Source organism: Hyaena hyaena, unplaced genomic scaffold (genome assembly GCF_003009895.1).
Source record: "Hyaena hyaena isolate Hyena2069 unplaced genomic scaffold, ASM300989v1 scaffold_577, whole genome shotgun sequence".
Lineage (NCBI taxonomy): Eukaryota > Metazoa > Chordata > Mammalia > Carnivora > Hyaenidae > Hyaena > Hyaena hyaena.
The window spans coordinates 180,593-198,810 of NW_024081204.1; the positions used below are offsets into that span (position 1 = coordinate 180,593).

Sequence of the window (18,218 nt, forward strand, 5' to 3'; positions counted from 1 at the left end):
AAGCAGAGAGAATTCCAAACAGACTCCATATTGTCAGTGCAGAGCCCGACGCAGGGCCCAACCCTACAAATCAAACTATGAGATCATGACCTGAGGTGAAATCAAGAGTCAGTTGCTTAACCAACTGAGCAACCCAGGCAACCCAGGACAAGTGCCTGTTAAGATAACTGAATGCTCATACAAAGTATACAGTTAAATAACTTACCTAAAGTGGACATATCCTCTTAAAATCATCTTTAATTGGGGCGCCTGGGTGGCTTAGTCGGTTAAGCGTCCGACTTTCGCTTAGGTCATGATCTCACGGTTCGTGGGTTCGAGCCCCGCGTCGGGCTCTGTGCTGACTGCCTGCTCGGAGCCTGGAGCCTGTTTCAGAGTCTGTGACTCCCTCTCTCTCTTGACCCTGCTCTGCTCATGCTGTCTCTCTTTCTCTCTCTCTCTCTTTCTCTCTTTCTCTCTCCTAGAAATAAATAAAACATTAAATAAATAAAATCATCTTTAATTTATTTTATCATATATTTCTTTTGTCCCTCATACTCTTTGGTACCCTCAATGATTTATTAAATTATATCTTTTTTTTTTTTTTACCATTTATTTTTGAGAGAGAGAGACAGAGCGTGAGCAGGGGAGGGGCAGAGAGAGATGGAGACACAGAATCCAAAGCAGGCTCCAGGCTCTGAGCTGTCAGCACAGAGCCTGACGGAGAGCTTAAACCTACGAACTCCAAGATCATGACCTGAGCCAAATTCATATGCTCAACCAACTGAGCCACCAGCCGCCCCTAACTTCTATCTTACATATCCCATATTTTTGATGCACTTTAGCATCAAAGTTATGTTAAATTCAAGAGACTACTTGTCTGGTATATAATTATCCTGTGTTTAGAAAATATTTATACTATTAAAATCACCCAAGAGCTGTGAATTAGATTGGTTTATATTTTGAATAGTTTGATTAGCAGATATGCTGTTATTCTTATACACACTTCACAGATATGCATGGATGAATACATGGGTGGCCCTCCAGCTATCATAAATATAAAGTTAACCTTCTTGTCCCTAGGTTCAGATTTTCTCCTTAAGTTTTTGGATAGCTGATTTATGTTTTAATACAATAATCTGATTAAAATCAGTTATTATAATTTAGACCATACATACTGTCATCAGAGCATTCTGCTTACTGCCTCTCTTCCTTTCTATATGTATTCTGTTTAACTTTGCTGGTTCCTATTGCCCTTTTCCATTTTACCCATTGTTTCTCTGCAGTTATTCTTTGGAATATTTTATGGTAACTTTTTAAAAGAGCATTTCATATTCCCTTTGAAGCTAAAATTTCCTTGTAGGAGAGAAAGTGTTGATCTCTTAGAAATGCCTATCTTTGACTCTTCATTTTTCTCTATGATTATTACTATTTTGATCAATCCATCTTTATTATTAGTTCTTTGCTGTATGAGCCCCAGAATAAAATACGACCATTTAGACCATTCAGTAGAACAAACTTCATAGTTTATCATAAACTCTTCATTTATTAAGGTGGATTTTTGTGTTCCCTCTTGTCTTGTCTTTGTGCTGGTGCGCTGTGTCCAGTAATCCTTCCTTTTCATCTTGTTTCAGTGGGAAGGGTTTATATTTGCAGAAATTATTATATTTCTTAATTAGAGTTTAAATTCTCCTTTTGATCTTCACATTGGATTATGTAAATTTGTTGAAAATAACTCTGGGTACATTAATGTCAGGTAAACTCTCAAATGGCTCATGTGACACTGATGCTACTTTAAGGAAGTGTCTTGCTCACCTGGTCAAACACCCATTCCTCACTGCATTTTGCCAATTCAATCCATTTTAGATGTAACCTCGGGTATGGTGAAAGACCCACCGGACGTCTTGGACAGGCAAAAATGCCTTGACGCTCTGGCTGCTCTACGCCACGCTAAGTGGTTCCAGGTTCGGAACATCATTTTACTTTTTTCTTGTAGCCTTATGAGAGAGTAGTTCAGTACAACATGTTTAACTGTGCTTAAACATTTCAAAAGATTGCCCAAGCAATACTATTTTAAATTAAATTTCAGAAAATATGTTAACATAGAAAGCTGGATATGAAGATCTGCATTATTGCAGTTACTATTAATTTGACAATAACCTTAGGTTTGGGGGATGTTTTATAGTTTGGGTTTTTTTATTTTTATTTTTAGTGGCTATATTTAAAGTTTACTTGTTTAGGAACATCACATGTTTGTGTATATATATTATATTCCATAAGGCTGCAGATAACTTTTGCTTTAAATAATGGAATATGTGTTTAAAGCTTTGTGTATAGTTTTAAGATTTTTTTCCCCTCTTTCTCTAAGTTAATAAGTGTAGGGAGTGAAAGGTGAGGAAGCAGCTGTTTGGTTTAGTGACTTTGCAGTCATGCAAAGGCACAGAAGGGAAACCAAACAGATTTCCTTAACCTTTCAGTCCCTAGACAAACTTTTTAGCTCTTTACTTTTTCTTTTATTTCTAATGTAGGCAGATATTTTTTTTAAGTTTACTGTTTCAAATGACACAGGTCAAGGTTCACAGGGGATCAAGAAATATTATTCTTGTATAATCTGTTTACTTTGACCTAAAATACCAGCTCTTAAATACTAACCCTGGCATAAAATACTGCTGTAAATGGCAGCTCATTGAATCCAATTTTAAGTGTGGTTATTTTTGTGTTATTTTTACCTGAGCTTCCATTGAACAGTGGTATTTTAACTTTTTTTCATCAAGGGATATTTTCATTATTTCTAAGATTAATTCACCTGGTTTTTGTGTTGCCCTCAAGGCTAGAGCTAATGGTCTGCAGTCCTGTGTGATTATCATACGTATTCTCCGGGACCTCTGTCAGCGAGTTCCTACTTGGTCTGATTTTCCAAGCTGGGTGAGTAGTATATAAGTTTGCAGTGTGAAATATAAACATTTAGGAAATACTTCTGCTGTTTTTATAATCTCTTACATTTAATCATCAACTTTATGTTCATTTGCTAAATATAATTTCTTTCCTTCTCTAGTGAGAAATCCTAGGGATCATAGAGTGTCTAATTTTCTAAGATTTCACTATTCAAAGAACCGCACTTGTTTCTTTTTGTATTACTCCCCCTCCCCTTTTGTCTTCTCACAGTGTTTATTTTTTTAAAATAACAGCAATTATTAGTTGGCTTTTACTTACATAAAGATACAAAGATTGAAAATAAGCTATTTATTTCCCTATGCTGTGTTCTGTTGACATTTCTCTTAAAAGGATGTGCAAAAGTTTAAAATTTTAAGAATTGAGAAATACAGACTTTTAAAAAGTATGTAAAGTTAAGAAATTCAGATAATGCAGAAAGGCATCAAAAAGTGAAAGTCTAACCTTTGTTGTGGGTTCTTCCAGGAAAAAAGTGCATGCCTATGCATCATACATGTTCTTATTTTAGTACTAGTATCCCTTTGATGTTGGAGCTTTTTTGGTTCCTCAATAGCAAAAATTTAGATAGAGAAGGCTTCAACTAAAAATATAATTGGAACTGTTGATTCCAGAGTTGGTTAGTGAGAATTGAATAGCCAGGTTACTTTACTTTTTTTTTTTTTTGAGAGAGAGAAAGAGAGAGAGAGAGAGACAAAATCCTAATAAGCAGTGTCTGCACTAACAGTGCAGAGCCTTACACAGGGCCCAATCCCATGAACCGTGAAATCATGACTCAAGCCAAGATCAAAAGTCAGATGTTCAACTGACTGAGCCACCCAGGCACCCCTGGGTTACTTTACTCATGTAATTTTATTTTACTAAACACAGGGGTGTTCGTGCTATTTACATTATTTACATTTTTCTTAACAAAATGCACCTTGGAGCTCTTTTTAAGAAGGTCACAGTCAAATCAACCTTATTCTCTACATTGGCTACGTGATATTCCCTTTGTATAGATATGCCAAATTTTATTTAAGCTGGTATTGTATGCATTTGATGGACATTTTAGTTGTTTGCAGTGTTTTGTCATTAAATCTTCATTATAGTACTGTCAACCTTTTGTGATGTGATAAATTGCTAGGGCTAGAATTCCAAAGTCAAAGAACATGTGCTAACTATTTATTAGAAAGTTGGATCATTGAAAACATGTGAAAACTGTTAGATTGATCATATCCTTCACACCCTCAGTAACTGCGATATCATCACATTACTTAACAATATAATAAATACAAAATGGTATCTCATTTTTTTATTTACATTTCTTTAAGTGAGTTGAGTGATTGCTGGCACTTGTAATTATGTTTCTCTTAATTTGTAGTTCCATTGTTACTCAACATTTTCTTTATATTAACTCTTTTTTATAAGAAAATAGTCTTATCTGTAACAAAAATAATTTTTCCCAGTTTTTAATCTACTTTTTAACTATATGATCATTTTTGCTGTATCAGAATTTTAAAATTTTTGTAAATTCTAACCATTAATATTTTACAACTTCTGGGTTTTGTTATTCTGCTTATAAAATCCTCTTGTATTTTAGGTTATAAGTTATGGGGCACCTGAGTGGCTCAGTCAGTTAAGCGTCTCGCTCGATTTCGTCTCAGGTCATGATCTCACAGTTCTTGAGATCAAGCCCAGGGGCGTGCTGCACGCTGACAGGATGGACCCTGCTTGAGATTCTCCCTCTCCCCCTGTTTCAAAATAAATAAACTTTAATTTTTTTTTAATGTTTATTTTTGAGAGAAAGCGCGAGCAGGGGAGGGACAGAGAGAGAGGGAGACACAGAAACCAAAGCAGACTCCAGGTTCTGAGCTGTCAGCACAGTCCAACGCAGGGCTTGAACTCACGAACTGCAAGACAATCACACGAGCCAAAGTTGGATGGTCAACCAACTAAGACACCCAGGCACCCCTCAAAATAAATAAACTTAAAAAAAAAATAGTTCACACATGCTTTCTTCTGAAACCTTCCCCCACCGTCCCCATCAAATTATATTTTGGGGCACCCAAGTGTCTCAGTCTGTTGAGCGTCCAGCTCTTGATTTTAGCTCAGGTTATGCTCTCAACAGTTCATGGGTTTGAGCCCCCAGCAGGCTTCACTGGCAGGTGTGAAACCTGCTTGGGATTCTCTCTCTCTGTCCCTCCCCTACTCAACGCTTGCTCACTCTCTCTCGCTTGCTCTCTCTCAGAGTAAATAAACTCTTAAAAAGTTATGTTTTCCACAGTGTATTATTTTTTTTAAATATGTAACAAAAGCTTTGAGAAGATGTATACCAATGTAAAATAGCAGTTATCTCTGAGGACTAAGAGAAAGGGATGATTATGATAGATATCTGTAATGTTTAATTTTTTACCAGGACAAAGATTATATAACTTAAAATAATTTTAAATAAATAATAATAAATTAACAGTGAAATCTGTTATGCCAACTCCCAATTTGAAATACCACCATTAATCATAAATCAAGTGGTATTCAAGCAGGGGCAGTTTTGCCCTCCAGGAGATATTTGGCAATATCTGGAGACAGTTTTGTTTATCAGAGTACTGAGGTTGAGAAACTGTCCTAAACCAGAGTTCCTTTTTTGTGGGTCCATTTTGGCAGTTGTCTTTCATTACTCAGTCTGTTTTGTTTTCTTCTATAGTACTAAACTCTTAACTATTGAAGCTCAGTATGTTTAAAAAATTTATTTTAGGGGCGCCTGGGTGGCTCAGTTGGTTAAACATCTGACTTCGGCTAAAGTCATGATCTCACGGTTCGTGGGTTCGAGCCCCGCGTCGGGCTCTGTGCTGACAGCCAGCTCAGAGCCTGGAGCCTGTTTCAGATTCTGTGTCTCCCTCTCTCTCTCTCTGACCCTCCCTTGCTCACGCTGTCTCTCTCTCTCTCTCAGAAATAAAAACATTAAAAAAAATTTTTTTAAATTATTTTAATGTTTACCTGTTTTTGAGAAAGAGAGAGAGAGAACATGAGCAGGAAAGGGGGGTGCAGAGGATCCGAAGCGGGCTCTGCACTGACAGCGATGAGCCCTATAGGCTCGAACCCACAAACCATGAGATCATAATAACCTGAGCTGAAATTGGACGCTCAACTGACTGAGCCACCCAAGCTATTTTCTGCCCCCCATTTTTTTTCTGCCCCTCATTATAAACATCGTCTTGCACAGAAGAATTTCTTTGACTTTTTTCATGTTTGTTTTTCCAAATGAACTTGACTACAGCTTTGTTCAGTTTCTCCAGAGTTCTCATGTTTTTTAAGTAGTACTTCACTGAATTAATAGTTTGGGAAATATCACCTTTATGTTACTGACTTTTCTTGGCCAAGAGTATGTGATGTCCTTACTGAAGTTAATTCTGTGTACCTGCTTAGATTTGAATAGATTGTGTGCATTTTGAATTTTGCATTTGGTTGTTTGTACCTCCGTACTTTATCTTTTAGAGACCCCCCTCTCTTCACATTTTATTCCAGTTTTTGTTTATATATATATATATATATATATATATATATAAATATATAAATATATAAAAGTGATTAACTTTTGGTATTAATTTTGCAACCTGCTACTTGACTGTATTTATTTGTAATATTTTTTTCTTGACTGGATTTCTTTATTAGTAATATGATATTCTTGGGTTTTCTAATCTTAGAAACAACTATAAATGATATTTTGCCTTTCTCTTTTCTAATTGATTGATACTTGTAGAATAAATAAGGAATAAAAGAAATGATACTCTACATGTATGCTATGTTCATAATTGTATTGAAAATGCTTCTGGGAAAAATAAAAGAAAGTGCTTCTGGGTGTGAAGTATTACTAATTACAATGGTGGTTAGCCTTTTATTGTAGAGCATATGACTGTTGATTTTGGACTGTTGACCAAGCCCCACATTGGTCATAGAACTTACATGATAAAAAAAAAAAAAAAAAAAGTAAAGAGGGGCCCCTGGGTGGCTCAGTAGGTTAAGCATCTGACACTTGATCTCAGTTTGGGGTCTTTTAGTTCAAGCCCTGCATTGGGCTCCACACTGGGCATGAAGCCTACTTAGAAATAAAAAGTTAAAAAAAAAAAAAAAACAGCAGCAGGAATGGAAATTGAACTTTATCAGATAATTTGTCAGGATTTATTGACCTGAATGTATAGTTTTTCTTCTTTCAGTCTGTTCAGCATTGTATATTATACTAATAAATGATCTCATATTGAGCTAGCTTTGCATTCCAGGGGTGATTCTCATATATATGAGAATAATAATGAACTATTAAATTCTATTTGCTAATAGTCTATTTAGGAATTTTTTGTGTGTGACATAATTTTTTCTAGTTTTATTTTTGTCCTCGTTTTCAGATTTAGAATTAATAATTCACTTAAAAAAGAGAGTAAATAATGCACTAGTGGTATAAAAACAGTTTGGGAGTTTTTATTCTTTCTCTGAACTTGCAACAGTTTTAATAGAATCAAACTACTACTGTCTGATGATATTATTTCTCAATCTCTCTCTCTTTAATTTAATAAAGCTTTATTTTCCAAAATATGCAGTTGGTGGAATCTGTTCATGCATGATCAACAGCAGCTGAGGCATCTACATCCACTCTTGGTGTTTCTGGTGTAAATTACTTGGGCTCTGTGCTTTGAGACCAGTTTAATAAGTTGTGCTTAGAGAACCTCAGATCTTCAGTCTCTCTGAGACAACAGCTGGAATTATAAGCTTATAGTTGGGAACTTCCGTACAGAATGTCATACGTTGTTTTGTCAGACAAGACCAGGTTATTGAGCTTGTCCCAAACTTTGCTTTTGGACTACTTCTTTTTGGCTTGCCCCTAGATTTGTTCACTGAACCTTTGTTGTTTTTGGCCAACTTTCTGACATCTTTCTTCCTGTTGTCTTTGGATGACATTGTGAAGCTCAAAGAGCAGTAGACACCTATTTCCCAGTCTCTTTCAGTAAAGGGGGTAGCATTTTCACAAGATAGAATTTTGCTCTCTCAGGGTTTAAATACTTGCAGCATTTTATTATTATCTTGTTTCTTTGTCATTCTCCATTTGATTACACTAGCCAACAATTGTAATTACCATATAGGAGCAGAATGTAAATGGTTGTTTCAATATTTATCTGTGGTCAGAATTCACTAAATTCTTAATATATTTTAATAATAAAATTAATACATTTTAATATAAAATTGTATTAAGCATTACCTAACTTCATGTTTTTTTAATGTTTTAATGTTTAATGTTTTTTAATGTTTAATGTTTCTCTCTATTGTTGAGAGAAAGAGCTTGAGCAGGGGAGGGGCAGAGAGAGAGGGAAACACAAAATCCGAACCAAGCTCTAGGTTGACAGCTGACAGTTCAGACAGAGCCCAATGCAAGGCTCGAAGTCATGAACTGTGAGATCATGACATGAGCTGATGTCCGAACTCCCAACAAGTGAGCCACCCAGGTGCCCCTCAGTTTTTCAGTATATATAAAAGTATATGCACTATACATCGTCATTCTGCTTTCTGCTTCCTTTAACTTCACCCATCTCCACCCAGGTGCCCTTGACCCAGGTGTCTATTTCAGCTGATGACTGATCTTAGAAATCATGTACATATAACAAAAGTACACCAATATTTTGATTATTTAAAACACACAAGAATGTCAGTATTTTGACTCTCTTTTTTTTTCTTTCTGAGAGAGAATGACAGCGTGAGCAGGAAAGGGTCAGAGAGAAGGAGACACGGAATCTGAAACAGGCTCCAGGCTCTGAGCTAACCGACTGAGCCACCCAAGCACCCTAGTATTTTGATATTTAAAAATGTCTTCTTTAGGCAGTGGTTTACTTTTCATATTATTTTTTCCTGTCCCCAACGAATCAGCTCCTTGGGTTTATTTGCCAGACATACCATTTTCCTATTTATTTCTCATTTCATCTCTAATTTTCTATTTGTTGACGGATTTATTTATTGTTTGTTTATTCTTTTACAGACTTCTTAAGATGGATACTTGTTTCACTCTTTTTAATTCTAGTTCCAGGATAGTTAACATACAGTGTAATATTAGTTTCGGGTGTACAATGGAGTGATTGAACAATTCTGTACATCACGCGATGCTCATCAAGACAGAGCACCTATTTCACCCATCCCCCCTCGCTCATTCACTCTTTAATTATGTAGAGGTTTTAACACAGATTTTGGCTATATATGCAATATTTTCTTTTTATTTTCCACATAATCGGAAATTTGTTTTAACAGTCTCTTTAAACAGAATGGTGTTGAGGGAATTTTTAAATTCATTGTGATTGAAGGAGGGTTGCTTTTATTTCTGTAAATAAGCTCTAGTTTTTATAGCATTGTAATATGATAAAAGTGTTCTATTTATAATTTTTGGAATTTAAACTTTTGCTTTGTAGTCTGATATATACAGTTTTTATAATATATGGGCACATTAAAGAGGTGTTCTTAGTAAGATATTGGGGCACCTGGATGGCTCAGCTAGTTAAGGAGCCAACTCTTGATTTTGGCTCAGGTCAGTTCGGATTGAGCCCTGCGGCGCCCAGCTCCGTGCTGGTAGTGTGGAGCCTTTGAGAGGGAACAAGCCAGGAAGGGGCAGAGAGAGTCCAAAGCAGGCTCCTTGCTGTCAGCACAGAGCCAGACCAGAGCATGAACTCTTGAACTGTGAGATTGTGATCTGAGCTGAGCTAACGAGTCAGACACTTAACTGACTGAACCACCCAGGCTCTCCTCATTACGTCTTTTATTAATAGGATTCTCTACTTTAAGGACACCAGTTTTCCTTATGTTGAATTGCCTTTGTCTTGTGTATTTTTTATCTTTGTAATTATTTTATTTTTTAAAACTTTTTTTTAATGTTTTATTTATTTCTGAGAGAGAGAGACAGCATGAGCAGGGGAGGGTCAGAGAGAGAGGGAGACACAGAATCCGAAGCAGGCTCCACACTGTCAGAACTGACATGGGGCTTGACCCCACAAACCCTGTGAGATCATGACCTGAGCTGAAATCAAGAGTTGGATGCTTAACTGACTGAGCCGCCCAGGAGCTTCCAGAACAGACTTAAAAAAATTTTTTTTAATAGGCATTATTTTTTTAGAGTAGTTTTGGGATTTTCTGCTCACACATTCACTCCCTCCCTGTCAATATTCCTCATCAGAGGAGGGTACATTAATTGCAAGCAGTGAACCTGTATCAACACATGAACATCATTCAAAGTTCATGAGAATAGATTTTGCATCTCTATTTTTCATGATATATTCCACCCAAATATAGAGTGTCACACTTTGTTTTTGTTTTTCCATATGCTTAGTTGTGAGTTCCATTACAAAATTGTTTTTGTGCTACAACATCCAAACAAAAATTGTCTTTGAACCTATCTGTGCCTTTTTAAATCCCTTTCCTTTTTCTTCTCCTGTGAGCTCTGCTTTGAGGATTATTCATTGGAAAGATACATGGATTTGCTGTATCCAGCCTTATTGCAGACATAGGCTGTGCTCTCTACTGTATCTTGATTGAATGTGTTGTTGTGTGAGGTGGATTCCATTGACACACCTTCAGGCTTTAGTGTTCAAACCCAGGGTGGACACCTAGAGCCTTTGTCTATGCAGAATCTTTTTTTTTTTTTTAAACCTGAGCCTATTTACCATCTCCTTGGAGAAACTACTTCCATTTTCCTGAACCAACAGAGTGTTTGGGAATGTGAAGCCGCTTTGGGACACTTGTGTTAAGAGTTTACAGCCATCCTTGGTAATACATTTTCCTTACCCTTACTCCTTTAAAAGGTCTTATCTTATTTTTCTTTTTATGAAACTACATGTTAGCCAAATGTCTGTTTAGAGATAATTAGGTGTGGATAATTAGGATTCTTTTTGTTTTTCCCCTTCCTCCCTTCTACAAGAGTCTTCAGGATAGTGAATTCTGTTCCTTTCTCTGTTAAGATGGGAGGGGAGGTAAAAGGGGTTATTATGTTTAGGAAAATTTCTTCTGGGATTACCTTCAATATGACTTGTTATATCTACCTCTCTGGGTTGGAAAGCTATTGCTAAAACTTTTTGGAGATTTTTTTTCACTAACTGCAAACCCCACCCCCATCTTTTCTTTAGAGAACCAAGTTAGGAGCTCCATGGAAAGTTGCCCAAAGCACTCAATTTCTTGGAAAGTTCTTTCACTGACTTTTTCCTCTTTTTGTTTGAAGCTGTTACATTTTTGCTTCGGTGGTGTCTGTTGTAACATATTTCTTAATCAATCATAAGTTGGCCAGAGATGGTGAAGTTTGGCTTTGTACTATCACCTTAAGCAAGGAGTAACTTTTCTTGATTTCATAAAAGAAATTTGAAGTTTTTATGAACTTTATTGTCAGTTTTATTTAGCATTCAGATTATCTGAGTAAATCTTAAGCAATGCCTGTATTTAGGCTTTCCTTTACACTACAGTCAGCACTGAAAATGGTACTTTGCTTTCAGAGTAGTTCTTTGGTCCTAAACCCATGCTGATGAAGTAAAGAAAATATAGGTAGAGCTATTGTCAGGTTTGTCTGGCATCAGAGTTGCTATGTAGTATTGAAACCACCTTTAGAATGGTATACCTACTATAATTTGCAAAAGGCATATGGTTAATTTTTTTTATGTTTATTATATATTTTATTTCTGAACAGTATATATGAGGTTAAGGAATATTTTTACAAAAGAATGACCTATCACAACATGGATGAATCTCCAAAATACTATGTTAAGTGAAGGAAGCCTTAGATACATTATATGATTACATTTGTGTGAAATATCCAGAATAAGCAAATTGATGGGGTTCTAGAGACGTGGGGGGGGAGGGAGGAAATGGGAGAAACTACTTAATGGATAAGAGGTTTTACTCTGAAATTATAACACTGTTTTGAATTAGATAGGAGTGTTAGTTGCACAACATAGTGAATTATTCACTTTAAAGTACTTGATTAAATATATATATGATTTTTACCTGACTTTTTAAAATTTTTTATTTATTTTTGAGAGAGAGCAAGTGGGGGAGGGGCAGAGAGAATCCCAAGCAGGCTCTGTGCTTAGAGCCTAACACAAGACACAAACTCATGAACCTTGAGATTATGACCAGAGCCGAGATCAAGAGTTGGACACTTAACTGGTGGAGCCACCCAGGCTTGCTGAATTTTACCTTACTTTAAAAAAAAAAAAAAGATCTGTCAAATGTTAAAGGACAATTCTCAAAGAAGAGGCTGAGAGAACTGCCGTAACTCTGCTTTGTGCTCAAATAGCTGTTGAAATACGTGATTATTTCTTTCTACGTATTTTGTTTTTTTTACAAGAGTATAAGTAATTTAGATTTTAGTGGTGGTGGCTTGTAGTAAGAGAGTTCCTGTCTATCACTTTTTTTTTTTTAAAGTAATCTCTGCACCCGACATGGGGTTCGATCAAACTCACCACCCCAAAATCAAGAGTCACATCCTCTACTGACTGAGCCAGCCAGGCGCCCCCTGTCTGTCACTTTTAGAACAGTGAAGAATTTTTAAACAATAGGACCTTGACATTCAGGGCATAACATTATCTTAGCTTGCAAAATAATCAGCAAATTATACTTGAAGTGTATTGTGTCATTCAGTTTAGTTTAAAAATAATAATACAGCACTTAGCTACCCCCCAACAAAAACCATCTAGACACACATGCACCCCCTGATCACCAAAAACTAAAAATGTTTTTCTCACAAGAATGACCGTTTTTACCAAGGATTGTTGAGTCTGAAATAAGGTATTACTGCATAAATATAATACAAAAATATAACATCTTGCAAATGGATTTGAGAATGAAAGTCTGTCATGCATGTATCCATATTAATCTATATCAACTAGAATATAGAAGTGGTTTTTGTATGTACAGTTGCTTGTTGTAAATGGTATTCATAAAGTCCTGTTTTATTATTACAAATATATTTATCTGTTAAATGGGAATAATAGTCCTACCTGCACCCAAAAGTGATCATGGGGATTTAAATTGGTTAATGTACACAAGAGCTTAGAATAGTGCTTAGTTTATACTAAGCACTCAGTGAGCAGTAGTTTTAATGAAGAGGATAACTGCTATTATTTCTGTTATTTAACCAAACTTCTAATGTTAGATGTTTTTTTGTGCTTACATTAAATCTAATAGTCCTCTTGTAAATCTTTGACCTTGTCAGTTGTATGTTTAAAAAGGGCTTACCCGTTTACACTGCCACCAAATGAAAGTATCTGTGTTTCCACGGTCTTATAAGGTATTTTTTTTTAGCAGTGCAGCACTTGGCTGGCTCAGTCAGTGGAATGTGCGACTCTTTTTTTTTTTTTTTTTTTTTTTTTTTTTTTTTTTTTTTTTTAATTTTCTTTTGTTAAAGTTTTATTAGAGAGACAGAGCATGAGTTGGGGAGGGGCTGAGAGAGAGGGAGACACAGAATCTGAAGCAGGCCCCAGGCTCTGAGCTGTCAGCAGAGAGCCTTATGTGGGGCTCAAATCCACAAACAACATGATCATAACCTGAGTTGAAGTTGGTACTCAACCAACTGAGCCACCAAGGCACCCCAGTAACATGCAAGTCTTGATCTCCAGATTGTGAGTTTGAACCCCATATTGGGTGTAGAAACTACTTAAAATCTTTTAGGGGGCCCTGGGAGGCTCAGTTGACTGGGCATCTGACTATTGGTCTCAGATTGGGTCTTGATCCCAGGGTTGTGAGTTCAAGCCCCACATTGGTCTCTTCACTAGGTGTAAAGCCTGCTTAATTAATTAATTATAATTAAAATCTTAAAAGGAACTTTCCAAGGAAACTAGTTATTGGTCTGGATCACCCATTGATAAAGGATATACAATTGGGAATATAACAAACAACATCTCGTTATGAGAATTAAATGAAATCATGCATTTAAAGTGCATAGTTCATGGGGCACCTGAGTGGTTCAGTCAGTTAAGCGTCTGACTTTGGCTTAGGTCATGATCTCACCGTTGGTGGGTTCGAGCCCCGCATCCGGCTCTGTGCTGACAGCTCAGAGCCTGGAGCCTGCTTCAGATTCTGTGTGTGTTTTTCTCCCTCTGCCCCTCCCCTGCTCTCACTCACTCACTCTCTCTCAGAAATAAATATTTCAAAAAATAAAGTGCTTAGCATGAAAAATAAAATGCTTAGTTAGCATGATGCTTGCCACGTTGTAAGCATTATTAATACAACTAGAGATGAGAAGGGGAAATAGACTTCATAAGTGGTTTGGGTTGGGGGACAAATAATTTTTATTTTTTTTTAACAAATATACTAAAGAATCATGTACTGCCAGCATTGGATGAAATCCTGGGCCACAAGTCTGCACACTCCTTGGCAGGTGCTTTTGTGATAGCAGAGCCTGTCATTTTGCCTTTATTGTTTACTGTGACCCCCATGTTATCTGCAAAATAGAAAAACACATCATCGGAGCGCCTGGGTAGCTCAGTCAGTTAAGCATCTGACTTCGGCTCAAGTCATGAGCCTGCTTCAGATTCTGTGTCTCCCTCTTTCTCTGCCCCTCCTTCATTCATGCTTTGTCTCTCAAAAATAAAAACATTAAAAAAAGAAAAATACCTCTCTGGTATGACTTTCATTGACAAATTACCACTGCTGGTTGTACCTTCTTTCTGAACTCTGGTTTGCCTTTCTTCACTGTGGCCCTCACTATGTCACCCACAATAGCAGCAAAAAGTCTGTTCAGTCGTCACTTGATCCCCTTCATAGAGATGATACATAGTTTTTTAGTTTCTGTATTGTTAGCACAGTTGACCGTGGCTCCTACTAGAAGACCCAGTGAAATCTGGAATTTTACACTGGAGGACCCATCCACATCTCCTCACTTCAGCATCTTAAATGCCAAAAAGGAACCCATGCATGTGTGTTTTGTTTTTTTGCCCTTTTGGGTTTTTTTTTGTTTTGCTTTTTTTAAGTTTATTCTTTTGAGAGAGTGAGAGAGAGAGCAAGCAAGCAAGCAAGCAGGGGAGGGGCAGAGAGAGAATCCCATGCAGGCTTTGCACTGTCAGCATAGAGCCTGATGCAGGGCTTGAACTTCTGAACTGTGAGATCATGGTCCAAGCTGAAACCAAGAGTCAGACACTTAACTAGCTAAGCCACCCAGGCACCCCCGGCCCCCCATGAGTAGTTTTTAAAGCAAATATTAAAATTATAGATCTCTAATCATTTAATATGGAGAGTTTTTCTCACTACATAACTTCAGCTACTGAGATCCTTTATAGTCTAAATATTATTTCTCTGATTTGATTCTGTTCATCTTTGATGTTGTCTTTTTACTTTCAAATGTATACATTTCAGAGTTTATAAATCACGTGTATACTGTTTTTGTTGCTTTCCCAACTATAAACATCTGCTTAGAAAGTAACCATGTTCTGTAGAAAATTAATATAAATTGCTTACTTCATAGCAATTGATCTCAGAAGGCAGGTAGCTGACCTAGTTTTATTGTGGGTATTTATAGACTTTTGGTTTTCCATAAATAATTTATTTCCTTATTGGTTTCTAATTAGTCTCTACCTTTATTTACAAGTAAAAATCATAAATCCTTTTTTTTAAAGTTTAATAAGTAGATTTTGATTAAACTTTGAATTACTTGAAACACACCCTATATCTTGCCATACCAAGATTACGGCTGATTATCTGATACTTTTTTTCTCTTAACATTTCTAAAAGTACTTAATAAAAATTTGAGGTACGATTGACCCTTGAACAGTACAGGGGTTAGGGGCACCAATCCCCATACAGTTATTAAAAATTCATGTATAACCTTTGACTGCCTAAAACCTTAACTACTACTAGCATGCTCCTCATAGGAAGCCTCACCAACAACAGTCAATTAACATTTGTCCGTTGTATATATTACATCCTGTGTTCTTCTAGTAACACCTAACTTTCCTTAAGTTTTTTTGATATATCAAGGCTACATGGTTTGTCTTTTGTTGTTGTTGTTGTTAATGTTTGTTACTTATTTTGAGAGAGCTAGTGGGGGAGAGGTATAGAGAGAATCCCAGGCAGACTCCATGCCTAGCATGGAACCCAGCATGGGACTCAGTCTCATGACCATGAGATCATGACCCAAGCCAAAATCAAGAGTCAGATGCTCAACTGACTGAGCCACCCAGGTGCCCCAAGATTTTTATTTTTAAGTGATCTCCACATCCACTGTGGGGCTCAAACTCACAACCCTCAGATCAAGAGCAAGCTCTACTGACTGAGCCAGCCTGCCCTCTGACTCTGACTCAATTTTGTATTTTAAGCATAGCATCAGTAATTTTGATAATTATTACCCTTAATTTCTTTTATCACCAGGATTCTTCTCACATTATTTTCTTTTTTTTTTTCCTGTCCCCTCCCCTTCTCACATTATTTTCAAAAATATTTTGTTTCCTAAACATTTACTGAGTAATTTCTACATGTTGGCTACTTACACTAGGCATAGGAGTTCAAAGTAAATGATACTGATATTCTCTTCAATGATTTCAGTCTATTGAATGTCTTAAAAAATTAAGTTTCTTTTTATTTATTTCGAGAAAGAACTAACAAGTGGGGGAGGGGAAGAGAGAGGGAGAGAGAAAATCCCAAGCAGACTCCTTCCTCTCAGCGCAGAGCCTCATGTGGGGCTTTAGCTCACAAACCATGAGATCATGACCTGAGCTGAAGTCAGACGTTTGACTGAGCCACCCAGGTTCCCCTTAAATGCTAAAAATTTTTAAATGGAAATCCTTAAAACAATATGTCTTAAAAAACAAAAAAAAACAAAATGTCTTAAACATCTTCCTGCATTCTTCTTCCAAGTAAACTGAACCGTCTTAATTTTTTTCATTGTGAGTTGCATTTATCATATGAACATTCACTGTTTTCATTTTTGTTAATCAGTCTCATGCTGCCAGCTATCACTTTTTGTGCTTGTTAATAGGGTACTGTCTCTTTAAACTTCCATCTTTCTTATAATTTATTCCTGATTTGTTTGGGACTGCTTCTTCACATGTCCAGTTTGGTTATTCCTACTTAAAGACCTGAATAATGGGCCACCTGGATGGTTCAGTTGGTTAAGTTCCAACTCCACTTAGGTCATGATCTCACTGTTCACAGGTTTGAGTCCCCTGTTGGTCTCTGTGCTGACAGCTCAGAGCCTGGAGCCTGCTTCACATTCTGTGTGTCTGTCTCTGTCTCTGTCTTTCTCTCTCTCTCTCTCTCTGTCTCTCTCTCTCTCCCCCCCCTTCCCCTCGTGCGCATGCTTCCCCCCCCAAATAAATGAAAACATTAAAAAAAAAGATCTCACTAATGGCCTTGGGGTGAATAGGTGGGTATAGTAAATCTGATTATATAACTCCATAAGCTTCTTAGGTACACAAGTAAAAATGGATTCTGACTAAGGTATTTTCAGCTTCATTATCATTTTTTTAATATTATTTTGAGAGAGAGAATCTCAAGCAGGCTTCGTGCTGTCAGCACAGAGTCCAACACAGGCTTGATCTCAGGAAGCTTGAGATAATGCCTTGAGCCAAAATCAAGAGCCAGATGCTCAACCGACTGAGCCACCCAGGTGCCCCAACTTCATTATCATTTTAAGGACTTTATTGTAGTTCTTATCTGTTAAGTTTCTTTGAATGTTATATTGGTGGTCATACTTTTTAAATTTCAGTAAAAACTATGACAAAATGCAAAAGGCCATATTTTATATTTGTTCCATTTGTGTGAAATGTCCAGGATAGGCAAATCTGTAGAAATAGAAAGTGGTTTAGTGGTTGCCAGGGGTTGGAGGAAAGGGAGAATGGAGAATGATAGCGAGTGGGTACGGAGATTGAGGGTGCGGGGAGTGATACAAATATTCTGGAATTAGATAGTCATTATGGTTGAACAACTTTGTAAGTATACTGAAAACCACAGAATTCAACACTTAAAAAAAAATTTTTTTTAATGTTTTATTTATTTCCGAGAGTGAGAGAGACAGCGTGAGCAGGGGAGGGGCAGAGAGAGAGGGAGACACAAAATCTGAAACAGGTTCCAGGCTCTGAGCTAGCTGTCAGCACAGAGCCCAGCACAGGGCTCGAACCCATGAACTGTAAAACCATGACCTGAGCCAAAGTCAGACGCTTAACCAACTGAGCCACCCAATTGCCCCTGAATTTTACACTTCAAAAGAATGGATGTTCTGTGAATTATGTCTCAAGTTTTAAAAATCTAAATGAGGGGTGCCTGGGTGGCTTAGTCGGTTAAGCGTCCGACTTTCACTTAGGTCATGATCTCGC

General features: G+C 36.9%; 1 protein-coding gene and 1 pseudogene across 2 annotated transcripts in view; one reads left to right on the top strand and one right to left on the bottom strand.

The window, feature by feature from the left end:
• ZFR (zinc finger RNA binding protein) overlaps window positions 1-18,218 on the top strand; it is an 84,201-nt gene that overhangs the window by 55,151 nt on the left and 10,832 nt on the right. For both annotated transcript variants that reach the window (XM_039256410.1, XM_039256411.1), the window contains 2 exons: window positions 1,843-1,940; window positions 2,806-2,901. In XM_039256410.1, coding sequence (XP_039112341.1) covers window positions 1,843-1,940; window positions 2,806-2,901 — 194 coding nt within the window. The remainder of the gene's footprint in view (window positions 1-1,842; window positions 1,941-2,805; window positions 2,902-18,218) is intronic.
• LOC120248181 lies at window positions 14,232-15,630 on the bottom strand (annotated as a pseudogene).